At 41.6% G+C, this 13,335-nt stretch overlaps 1 protein-coding gene across 7 annotated transcripts in view; it reads right to left on the bottom strand.

Moving 5' to 3' along the window:
• The window catches only part of dock10 (dedicator of cytokinesis 10), a 60,434-nt gene that overhangs the window by 27,542 nt on the left and 19,557 nt on the right, over nucleotides 1-13,335 (bottom strand). For 5 of the 7 annotated variants that reach the window (XR_007815360.1, XR_007815361.1, XM_018693954.2 and 2 more), the window contains exons 1-4: nucleotides 12,595-13,105; nucleotides 5,472-5,591; nucleotides 2,797-2,886; nucleotides 1,581-1,663 (exon numbers count right to left, since the gene is read on the bottom strand). Coding sequence is in view for 5 of the 7 variants with exons in the window: in XM_018693954.2 (XP_018549470.1) it covers nucleotides 1,581-1,663; nucleotides 2,797-2,886; nucleotides 5,472-5,591; nucleotides 12,595-12,753 (452 nt within the window). In the remaining 2 variants the exon portion in view is untranslated. Of the gene's footprint in view, nucleotides 1-1,580; nucleotides 1,664-2,796; nucleotides 2,887-5,471; nucleotides 5,592-7,901; nucleotides 8,122-12,594; nucleotides 13,106-13,335 lie in introns of those variants that run through there. The other 2 variants (XM_018693959.2, XM_051078951.1) reach the window with 2 other exon arrangements.

The following is a 13,335-nucleotide window of genomic DNA, read 5'->3' as shown; positions in this document are numbered from 1 at the left end:
TAAGAATACAGTGGCAACCCATGGGACATAAGAGGGACATTCCTGTGGTTGAGAGCAGTAACTGCAGGGCTGTTCTGGGTCAGTCTCACTGGGACTGACTAAACTCCGGTTGACTGACTGATTTAATAGTCTGATTTAAACAAAAGACTGACTGACTGAATTGGTATCTGTTTGGATGACTGACATTTAAAAAGGGGAAGGAGGGAGCACCGAGAGTAAACTGTTGTTAAGACTGAAATACCCTCTATCTTCCACTTTTCCACATTTCTCACTTCATACCAGCCGCTTGTTTTTGTTAATGACTTCCTTAGTGTAACAAATTGTTCTTATTCTTTATGTTAGCAGCTGCCTATAGGTGTGGGTGTTTATGAGGGAAAAAAACACTAGTGCCAACACATTATTTGAGTTTTAGCTACCTCACTGTGAGACTACTACTACTTGGAAAACACTTCCAGAATCATTTTTTCTTCTGACAAAAGCAGCAAAAACATTAAAATCAGAGAATAAACAAGAAAACAAATCTGATCCAATGCCAGTTTTCAGAACTCTACAATTTGAGAAACTCAGCTTTACCAAAAATGTGCTGTGAAATAGTTCCTTTCTTTCTTGCTGAGATAAGATTGATACCACACTCATGTCTGCTCGCTAAATATGAAACTACAGCCAGAAGAAGGTTAGCTTAGCTTAGCATGAAGACTGGAAGCTAGAGTGAAACAGCTAGATCTTGCTCTCTCTGAAGGTAACAAAATCCACCTACCAGCACCTCTAAAGCTCGCCAATTACAATATCATATCTTGTTGATTTAGTCAGTACATGAATAAAGGTGATAAGTTGTGGTTTATGAGGTTTATATATGCTTGACTATTTCCTGACCAGGTGTGGTGATTGTGGTGATTGTCTCCACTGGCTGCCTACCAAGCTCACAGTGATGACAAGATGGAGGAACGATACTGTGCCTGGCCAACACATAACACAGGCTAGTTTTCCCCTGCTTCCTGTTGTTATGCTAACCTAACCATCTTCTGGCTTTTGCTTCATATGGAGTGTAAAGTTACGCAAGTCATATCAATCTTCTCAGGTCAACTCTGCAGATGAAAGTGAATGTGAATGTGAGTACATTTCCCAAAATATCAGCGTTTTCCTTTAAATACACTGTCTCACCTGCCTCTGCCTTGGTAGTGCAACTTTAAGTGTGTTTTTGGTTTCTATCTGACTCAATCCCCACACAACCAGGACAAATTATACAATGTTTTGAAAGCTCCAAATGTATGCTCCAAAAAGTACTTTCACTCCAACAGCTGCTGACACAGCTATGGCTCCCAAAATGTATTACTACAGGCCTTATATTTAATTTTTTAAGTTATACTCATCCTGACTTTCTGGTTGTAAAATTACCTCGCAAAGGAGACCAGGGTTATGACTATATATCAATCAAATGCGTATGAAGAACAGTAACCATTTTATTTGGGATACATTATTTTCAAGACTTATGCGCAAACATGGGGGTGTCTGATAAAAGGTTAAACACATACAGCAGACACAGCAGACAGGAGTGATGGAGTAATACCAAAATGGATTACCTGGGCAGCAGGCGGTAGTCTCCAGCGTAGTCATCATACTTGAACTGGACCACATTTAGTTCAGAGTTGTAATACATACAGGCCTGGAGGAGAGGATGGAGATTACGTTGACTATGATTATATATTAACTTTCCAAAATGGGAAAATCTTTGGGAAACTTTGACCTGGGGCAGCTGAAATGTCTGCAGATAATGAGGAAAGCTAAACTACAGTGAAAGTACAGTCAGACGTCAGCTCTCCTGGGGCCTAGTTACTGATGAGCAGGCTGGGATTCATCATTAGATTATTTAAATTATGAAAAGAACTGAATTAAGAATCTGCCCCAGAGGAATCTGCAAATAAAGATATCTTTACATCTTAACAGATTACTTGTCTGTCTCGTGGGTTGAAATAGTACTCTCATTGGGCGTGCAGAGTAAGATTTCACTCTCTCTCTCTCTCTCTCTCTCTCTCTCTCTCACACACACACACACACACACACACACACACACACACACATTCACAAGTTACAAAGGCTGAAAGGTAGTTTCACATCCTCTTGTCTGTCTGCTTGTTGAATGCCGTGTCACTATTCTCTTTAATCCATTTGTTAAGAAAGAGCTTGATCTTGATGCGCAATTTCCCCGAGGGAGTCATCCCAAAGGGATCAATAAAGTCTGTCTAAGTCTAAGTCTAAGTCTAAGTCTGATCTTTTGTTAACAATGTCACAAGTTATAAACAGAACAAATATATTATCAGATACAATATCAACCTCAGACAGGACTGCACTCACACACACACACACACACACACACACACACACACACACACACGCACACACGCACGAAGAGAGTCAGAAACACACACTCTTCTCCAGTGAGCTGTGACAGTACTGTCTGGGGAGTTTCCGTCTCCACGGATATTATTTCTCCACTGAGCCCTTGAGATTATGGCTGGTCGATCTGAAATGAGCCCTGATAGGCCTTGCCGGCACACACACACACGCACGCACAAGGGCTAATACACATCAATGTATGCACACTCATCTGGTTTATTTTAGAGGAGGGTGAAACCACTCCACCGGTATCAGGATGTCCTATATTAGGAACAGCCTAAGATGACAGACCTAACCACCAACCGAAACATTCAGCACCACAATAGCTTCAGTTAAGCCCTGTACACACAAGGAAATACATGGGCAGATACAGACATACACCCACGCACACACACCCCTTACCTGTCTGACCAGCAGACACTCAGCCTGTAGCTCTGCCCCCTCAGGAACAGTTGACTTGAGAGTCCGTCTCTCCTGAGGCACTGTGGATACCTGGAAGGAAAAAGTAATGTAGAAGGGTTAAAACAACAGGACAGGAAATACATCGATGTATATAACATATAAAACAGGTGAAAAGGTACTGTTTTGGCTGTCTAAACTAACCACAAGAGAAGATCCTCCATCAAAACATCCATCCATTCAATTCCTATGCCTCATTTTCTGTTCAGGGTCAGGGGTAATCGAAAATCATGTCTGGCTAAAATATTTATTGCTGAAAGGCTGCCAGGACTGAAATATCTCAACAACTATTGGATGATCTGGCATGAAACTGTACAAACATTCATGATCTCCAGAGAATGAATCCTCATCACTTTGGTGATCCCTTAACTTTTCATCTCATCTCCCTGCTCCAGCAGCAGGTCAACATTTCACTTTGTCCAATACTTGAGTTTAGGACTAAATACCTGCAAAACTAATCATATTCCCATCAGCCTCTGCTGTACTTTGTGTTTATTGCTAGTTAGCAAACGTTAGCATGCCAACTCACAAAAAATAAGAACAAGATAAACATTGTACCTAATTAACATCAGCATGCTAACCTTGTCATTGTAAGCATGTTAGCTTTCTGGTGTTAGCATTTTGCTTGAAGCACCAAAGTACAGCCTCACAGAGCATTTAGCATGGCTGCAGACTCTTGATTAAACTCACCAGGACTCCTTATTGGCTTTATTACTTACATATTAAGATAGGACATGCTAAAAGTTACTTAGTGTTTTAATATAAATTGATTCCTTCTTCTTGAAATCATTTCTGGCCAGCATTATCGCAGTGAGGATGAATAATTCAAGTAAAATCTCTTAATATGTATTCCTTTTTTCTTTTCTCTTTAATTACATAAAGTATATTTTATGCTCCACAAAACAGAAAATCAGCATGCATTCAGTCTTTAAGGTTAAGCACATTCATATTCAGAAAGAAAAACAGAAATATAATTCCAAGTGACTGTGCAGGAAGGGAATAAAAACAAGTCAGCACTAAAGATGTTTGTGCACGAACAGAGACAGACTGTGATTTATACAACCCAATCAGCTGGCTAGAGCACTGAGCTCACTAACCAACTGGCAAAGAAGCAGATCTAGTAAATGCCTTTTGTGCATTAGCAATGCTCTGCCAAGCCACTTTCACTTACAATTATGGAAATTGACTGTAGGCAGCAAAGACAAAGAAAATCAGAGGAAACTGTTTTGTAGCCAGACAGAGCTGGGAACCAGCAGAGTCATGTAGTCAAGCTACAAACTCTGGGGTACACAAGCAAATGAATCCTTTTTTACCACAAGCAGCCAATTAGGTCATCTTAATGCGCATTGGATCTGCATCTGCAGAAACGCATTAGCACAGTAATGAAGGTACTAATGAGCAAAAAGCTAAAGGGAGCTATGGATAATAAGTTGTTGACTGTAATGAAAAGACCACAATGGTAAACACGTATGAATAGTGTGAATAAGTGTGCTGGAGTGAAAGGTCAAGTGTTTTAAACCTCAGTATATCATCTGACACCTCGGTATCATTACTGTAAACAAATGCCTATGTTATATTTCTACTTGTCATTATAGCTGGTTAGGTAAAAGACTTTCCATCAGAAGAAGTAGGTAGGTCTACTTTGTCACTGTATGCCACTTCTCGAGTGAATTGGCCAGCTGCCTGCACACACACTCATGAACAGCCCTGCTGAACAGTGATGTCACTGTGCTATAGGGCTTTACCCAACTGAAAATGTTGTCAGTCGAATTGGATTTGGCTGTTCAATACAAAAATGTGAATATTCGCTCCTTTTTTTCCCCATATACACCATCTGGCAATCAGACAATCCACTGGCGTGAGTTTCAGTGATGATTTTGATGCTTTACTGAAAACATTTCCACATAGTCAGAGAAAAAGTAAAATTTGGCGTCTTGGTCATAGCTCTGTTGTGAAATCCTACCACACCGCACCGTGTCTCTCCTGCCGGGCTGCTGGCAGCGGCATCAGTCAGACATCGGAGCTGACGGTATTGGAGCGGCCAAAGGAAACAAGTTGCACTGCCCTGCCTCATGCTGTCCGGTGTTGCTCTGCCTCCTGTTTGCGTCACAATCTCTACTTCCATCTCAGTTAGTTTTGTGGTTTGGTCAAGACAAGAATTGGCTCTAAGGTTTACAGCTTACCACACTGTTGTGCCTGTATTGCTCTTTGTACTGCAAGGCAGTTACAAAACAAACCAAAAGAGTAAGTGAATCGACTCACATATTACACATTTTGTCAGCTCATGTTTTGTGTTAATGTATCCGTCTTCACCTATTTTTAGGGGGCAGCCCCACTGCGCTGGCATGTGTGTATCTGTTGTCACGTTTCATTGTGAATATTGACGAACCACGTGATAGAGGAGAAACACTGAACATTCTACATCAAGAGGAAATTCCCCTGATCTTTGTGCCTGAGGGACAAAAGCATGAGAAAAACCTCATCCCAAACTGAGAGAACCGGGGTTTATATTTAAACCAACAACATTCTCATTCTGACTGCATTAACAACTGACTGAACCATCAGGCCACACACACACACACACACACACACACACACACACACACACACACTCTTACCGAAAAATCATTGTCAGGGAATAGGAGCAGGTCTCGGAGAGGGTCTTCCTTCAACTCGTCCCCAAGCTCAGAGATGACAGCCTCATAGTCGAGAGGATCAATCAGCTTAGGCTTCTCCTGCTGCAAATAGAAACAGAGACACTTGATCAGAATTCAGTTGATTTGGCTACGTGTCAAACCTCAACAATATACAATGCATCAAGTATCAAGTGTCACATTATGAAGGTTAGCATTGAATGCTTTGTCAAATTGATCAAACGTTTCCTGATTGGGAACATTTGCTAACTTTAGACTATATTCTACTTGGAGAATTGTCTTTATTTACCACTGGTGCACTGAGCAGTTTACCATATTTTGTTAAATAAAACATTTTTATATTCCCTGATGGATCAAGAAAGTAATTTTGGTCTATACACAGAAATGAAGGTCCCCTATTGTCATCACTACCTAGCATCGCACATCCCACACACATCCTTACTTGAAAGCTATTTTTATTTCATATCTCATATCCACAATGTAGAAGTAGAGCAGTGATCATGAACCACTCCCTGTCACAGCATAGAGATTTTACTAACGGCAGTTTCCATGGCGGATACTCCATCCAAAAATATAGGACTTAAAGATGGAGACACATTAAATTAGCCATAACCAACGCATAATCTCATCATTCTGGAAAATAAAAAATAGTCATGATCATGACACTTCCTGTGTTTTGCCATGACATCATTAGGACCTAAAAGAATCATAGAGGAAGTAACACTACAGCTGAAGTGGGGCCTTGACACACCGACAAACAATACATATAAAGTAACAGTTTTAAATCAGCGGACATTTATTCAGACATAAACGGATACAGCTGGAATTTTAACTCAGTAAATGTAACCTTCACATGTACACTAAGTAGACCAGCATGTACTAACAACTCTAAGCTCTTAAGTATGGAACCACCATATACCAGAATAACCACACAAGAGTCGCTTATATATGTGAAAGCCTGCTTTCACACAGGCCCCCAAACCCTGCTGTATGACCAAACCTGTGAAGTTGTGAACTGATGATGCACTTCACCCAAAACAACCCGATTTGATGCCTCTTTTCTGTGAATTGAACTGTGAAGTATTATGATACTGGTCAGTGAGTTACATAAAAAGTACCATTTGTGGTGTGCTTTACAGGTAGAGGACAACAGTGAATCACTCCTGTCATTCAGACAAGAGTAACAGAGCGGCAACAGCAGCAAAGCGAGAGCCAGAGCAGGCTGTGGTCAGGAGGGAGGAGGAAGTAATGATCTCTGGCCGGGTTCACACGCATACAGTGCTGCCCCAGGCTTTTACCCACCACAGATACCTTAACAGTCAGAACAGGCCTCTTGGCACACAGCCAGGAGAGAGAAAGAATATAAGACAAGGCATTAACTCAACAGAAGGGGATCCCTGCCTTACAACTCTCTCTGCCTCACTACTGCTCTTACCACCCATCCTGTACGCTGTTAATATTTACTCTTATACAGTCAGTATGCTGATATACACTGTCAGAATGCTTTATACTCCATCCAGACCTACAGTATTTATTCTCCATTTTTTTGTTCTTTGTGTCTGTCCTGGCTTTTCCAAAATAAATACTGCTGAAAAAATCAGTCAGTCAATAAAAAGCCAAATTAATTGTCAGCAAATACAAAAATATGTTTTAATCAATAAAAGGAATGAAACAAGAATGCAAAATAAGTGCAAGACTTAGTTTCTCAAATGTGATGATCGTTCGTCTTCTTTTTTTTTTTTTTTTTTTACTATTTTCTGTCATAAAAAATACTTGACAGATGAATCAATAATGCTGTGGATCTGATAACCAATGGGTATTTTTTTTCTTGGTAACAATCAGGAGCAGGTAAATGATAAAGACAAGCAACAGGCAGGCTGGTGGTTTTCATATGTACATTGTGACTCTATTCTGACCCATGTGACATCAGAGCTGATGTTTCAGGGGAAAGTCTGGCTTTCCCATCACCAGATGGTATCTATCAGATACAGTAATGTAGCATTAGCTCTGTTATGTGTGCATCATTAATACACGCATCATTTAAACTGTTAACTTCAAAGCGTTCACTTCTGTCTGGCTTTTCCTGTCACAGAGCCTGTCTGAATGAACTGTAACAAACAAATCTTCTAAAGAGGAGGAAATGAAGCACAATAACCATTACAAAACACAGATTACAGTACAGATCGCAAAATCAAACTGCGGTGGATAATCATTAAAGATGTGTGAATCACATTTACGACTATGATTGACAGCATATAAGCATGTGTTAGTCACTGATAGTAAACTACAGCCCTGTGATAGTCAATAAGAATCAGTTAAGAGTGTAACGCAGCGTGAATGTCACTTTACATTAGAGCAACTACCGGAAACAGAAAGAAAAATACAAATACATACAATGCTCAGTCGGTTGAAATCCGAACGCACTCGTTTGCTCTTTATTTTCTTCCTGAAGGTGATTTTGCTCCTGAAACTCATTGCCAGCAGAATTAATTGCCTACGTTGTCACGGTATTACGCAAAAGCTAAATTAAAAGTGAACTATACAAAACACACATCGCAGGGCATGTGCTCTTACAGAAGCAGAACTAATACTGAAGTGGGGTTATGAATTTGTGTCAGCACACGTGGATGTAGAGGAAGTTGACGTTTGATGTCCAACACACATTTCAGCACACAACCACACACACACACACACACACACACACACACAGGCAGAGAGAAAATCCCCGGCAAATGAGAAACAAACTAACCAGACACTCCAGTTAGTATGCATCACTTTCAGTTCGATAGCTTTCACTTTAAAGCAATGTAAGGTAACAGCTCACAGAAAATATTTTCTTTACAAAGACAGGCACGACAAGGAGCAACCCCCATTTACAGTTACACACTATCATGCACTCACACACACTCCACCTCCAGTATCTTATCACCCTCTGACCAGATTTATCAATAGCACCCATGCATACAAATACACACACACGTATGAAGTGGCATACAGACTATCAACAGCTTGTTAGTCTGTCCCCCTTATGTGAGACTGTGGAAGCCAGCGTACACATAAAAACATATCCGAAAATAAAAACATACATAAGTTTCACTGATGCATGTTCCTTTTGAAATAAATGAGGATGGCATAACATAAATATAAAATATTAAATAACATTTATATCTATATTTTGCATGCACACACACACACAGACACTCACTTCCCCAGATTTAACCTCATAGCAGAACAGAGATCTGTACAAGAGGAAACAATTTCTGATGATACAACAAACTGGTATCCCTGTTGCTAATGCATTACATAAGGTGCCACCATTAAGCTTTTTGGGAGTGCTGATGCACTAACTGACGCAGAGAAATCAATTTACCATATTGTTCAACTTTAAAGGGTCAGTTCACCCATATTCCAAAGGGGGGAAAAAAAGATACTGTATCACTTAACTCTAATCGTAAAAACCTGCAGACTCACTTCTTCTTTGGTAGAAAGTAGTTATTGGCAGTAATTCATACAAATCTGTTGCTCTTTTCGTTCTCCTGCAATGTGTACCACTACGTCCTACATCCTGGAGCTTGTGTCAGCTAACAGTTAACGATTTTGGTCGAGTTATGACCAGTTTTGAGGGCTTAAGTGTAAAAACTGTTTGACTGTTTGTGATGAAAATTCCTTGTGTACAAATTCAAAGGTGTGAAATGAAACAGTCTTAAATGCAAATGATTGTCATGCAAGGCAGCTATGATCTTGCTATGAATAAGACTCTGATTCAGCAGAGATGATACATGATTGTAACTGTGGTGTTAATGAGAGAGTGAAATGGCATCGTGGACCTGCAAGTCTGCAAGGAGTGGACACTTCTAAGCAAAGCATTAATCATAATCTGCTCTGTGTTTACCTGATTTAATAAGCATTAATACGTCTTTGATGTTTCACATCTGAAACAGTGAATCATAATTATGCTCTTAGCACTGCACCCCTTCTAGTCTATTTAATGTCTGCAGCAATAAGCAGAAGCTCAGCCTCCCCTCTTCTTCTCTCACTCTGTTACTTCCCCCCTCCATCCTTCCTCTGTTCTGCACCAGCTGCCTCAGCTGGCTCCATCTCTCCATTCCTCCCTCTCTTCCCCTCCTCTGTCGCTTCCTCATCTCATCAAACATCCTCAGCAGTGCACTCCTTTATTTCTTCCTCCTTTGATTCCCTCTCTGTCCCTACCCTGCTCCCTTGTTCTCACCCTATTAAACATCCCTTTTAACATCTCTCCCTCGGTCCCCTGCTCCCTCCCTCTTAGCAGGGGTGAGGTAGAGTGGGTGTTGATGTTGGTAAACTACAGCTGTGTGCGGGGCACAAATAGAGCACTAGACTGGTGGCTCACAGCATGGCTTTCCTCCAGCATAACTGTGAACATGGGAGTGAGACAGAGGGAGGAGGTGTGTGTGTGTGTGTGTGGGGGGGGGGGGGTCTTGATTAGTCATGAGAAAAAAGAAGAGGAGAACAAATCTAAGTTGGGAAATGATTAAGACAGAGAGCCAAAAAGGAAAAAAAAAAGGTGAGGGGGAAATCACAGGGTTCATCCTCTTTGCACATCATGTACACAAGCTGGTCCGTGTCACTCTCAAGCGCAGATTTAAGAGCTTACCGTCCTGTTACGGGAAAGATGCGAGGAAAGTGTGACAAAAACAGAGAGAGGGGGCAGAGCTGAAAAAAGACAGAGAGAGGAAGATTTATAGGGTGTAAAAGAGAGAGAGAGACAGAGAGACAGAAGGGGAGAGATGGAAGGACAGAGAAAGCTGAGACAGCAGAGAGGAGAAGAAACCAGACGAAAGCCATCTGCTTTGCATCATTAGAGCAATACAGGGTCTGGGGAGAGACACAGTAGGACTAATGGGGATTCATACTTCTCAGAGAAGTTGCCCCTCTGATGAAAAACAGTGTTCTCTACTTTTGTAGAGGCGATTTGACGTGTTGAGTTACTGATGAAAGTCCAATGAATCTTTTTTCAAACACACACTACACTGTTTTTTCTGTTTCTAATTTAGTCTGTCCATTTTCACAGTGACTTGAAAAACACATCCCAAATTCACACATCTTGTCGAACCAGCAGCACATTATAGAAGTTCTCAAGAGGTCAACACCAAAGAGGAGTGACAGTGGCCAAAGAGAGGCTGGAGGATTTGCATTCTTTCCCTGACCAAAGTGTCAGTGACAGGGTGACAGAGGGTCAGACGGACTGTCAAGCTTGGAGGGAGAGCTGGAGGGAGGTAGAGAGGGTGGACTGCACTTGTGACAGCCAGTGAGTGGACTACAACTGATGTAGCCCAACTTGTCAAAGTATACTCTGTTGAATTCTAGATCTGTCCAGTCTGCAATTTTCAACCACGAACACCCCTGGATCCTTGAACAGATCTGCTCTTTAACAGATGTTGAGAAACCATCTTGACATTTTTACTACCCAGGTTCTTGTGGATACTTTCATCCCAAATGGACCTTTCTAGACATTTCTGTCTGCTTCTAGATCCAGCCATATCGTGGCAACAGCTCTTCAAATGTATGAATGCATATTTAATGCTAGTAGTTGACACTGGTCAATTCTTCTTTCAAATATCAGCACAGTTTGTGACACCGCTGATCAGCAGACATCAGATTTAAAGTGGTTTAGATCATATGTTCAAAATAGGGCTTTATCAAGTTCATCAAAGTTGCATTTGACCTTTGGAATTTCCTGGGGAGGGCCATTTCTATTTTCTGTCTATTTGCTGCCATTTGTTTATAGGGTTTTCATTTTCATGCAGATGACACACAGCTGTACTTTTCTCTTACATGTCTAGATGATGATGTAACTGATGTAAAAAACAAAAACTATTGAAACTTAACACTGACAAATCTGGCCTGGACACCTGTGAATCACACATTCCTAATATTAACAATGTTCTTTTAAAAAAGGCAAATAACTAATTTAAGATAGAAAACCTTTCCAGTCTTTCAACTATAAAGGTTTCTGTGAGATTTATGCCTTTTGTGGCTTCAGGCAATGAAACTCTCACTAGGACAACTAAATATTGCATGCTTAAGATCAGCAAAAGGCAGAGTTAGTGCACTAGTTTCAAACACTGCCTGGCATAAACAGATGATCTGATGCCTCTTAATACTTGTAGTGCAGTGTTAACACGATTTTGCAGTGTGAACAATCATGACTCTTTTGCCACAGAGACTAGGAAAGGGGGCACCAGAAGAGACAGGAGGTTTATGGAGGGAAAGAAAGAAAGGGGAAACAAAAGGGGCGACTGTAAAGATCCCACCCTGCCAAAACTCTAACATTTTTTCCACTGGGCTTACAGAAACCAGGGTCTTTCTGGGAATAAAAAAAAAATCTGGCCACCACCATTGGATACAAATACCAAACAGATGGCTGACAGGCCTCATTCATGTTCTGAAAAGAAAAATCAGAAAGGAGAAACACAAATGTACTTTTATGAAATTCATTCATTGATTCAGTCATTTCTTTCATGCATTAATTCATTCATTCATTCATTCAAACAACTCTCATCCCCCATCTTATGCACAGTTGTGTTTGACTAGCTATTTTTATCATCTTCTCTGTAGGCCAAATGCAGAGAAAGCTGATTTTTTCCCACAGAAACTAGATTCCTCGTGTCTGACCCGACCATCCCCCTCTATTCTCCTCCCTCCATTTCCCTCCTTCTGCCTCTCAGCTGTGAAGGGAAACAACCAGGCCCCAATCATTGATCATACATCAACCTCAGCTGCAGAGAGACAAAGAGAGCTGGTAAAAAAAAATAATAATAAAATAAAAAAAAAAAGGACAGAAAGTTAGACAAGTAAAGTCAAAAATGTAGAGAAAACACAGAAAGCCAGAATTAAGTTTATACACATGGTTGAAAATTACTGCTTTTACCCTTGGCTCCAGATATGGCTCCATCATTACAATTAAAAATGCACCAAAATGTTCACTAAAGCACAAAATCGGATGCCATTGAGCACACAATTACTCCACGCCCACATGCTGTAGTCCCCTCCATCGGCCCACACATGCACTGCAGAAGGTAGCTGGGAGTGCAGTAGTGCTGGTTACCATTACAATGATGGTCAGAGGTGAGGTGGTAGTGGTGTAACCCTCTAAGGTGGGTGTGGCAGCATCCAGTGACATCTGGTCCTGTCGTGAACACATGTGACCGCAGTCGGCCCCGCCCACCGAACGCAGGAGCAGGACCACGCTGGCTGAACAGCCCATAATCCACTGCTGCCGACCCCCCTGGTCCAGCCCCGTTCCCGTCCGGCAGTAAAGGCTTCACCTCGTCTATCCCTGGCAAACCTGAGCTCAGCTGATGACAGTCCAGTTCACTCCAGCCCCTGGTCCAGCCAGTGGTGCTGTGCTGTGCTGTATTCAAGCCCAGTGAGGCTCCATCCTACCCTCACCTCACCTTCCCTTCCAGTTTCACTTCTACCAGTCCTGCTTTGCAAGCTTTCTCTGTCCTTCCTGCACTGCACTGCTCCAGTCTCCAGCTCCTAATGTTGCTGTTGCTGAGCTTACACACTGGCAGCCTTACATGTCTCTCTCTCTCTCTCTCTCCCTCTCTTCCTCACACACACATACACACACAGACACACACACACATACACACACACACACACACACAGACTGCAGCTGTGCATGGTTCAGCCCAGCCCAGCTCACCCAACAAATCACAGTCTGCAATAGTTGTCAGCTGACCAGAACCAGCTGCTATACACACACACACACACATGCACACACACACACACAAACCTACATTAATTTTTTTTTTCTGATTTTCATTCTGCTGCACTCCCTTTC

The sequence above is a fragment of the Lates calcarifer genome, linkage group LG21 (genome assembly GCF_001640805.2).
Source record: "Lates calcarifer isolate ASB-BC8 linkage group LG21, TLL_Latcal_v3, whole genome shotgun sequence".
Lineage (NCBI taxonomy): Eukaryota > Metazoa > Chordata > Actinopteri > Centropomidae > Lates > Lates calcarifer.
This window is presented reverse-complemented; position numbering and strand designations above follow the sequence as displayed.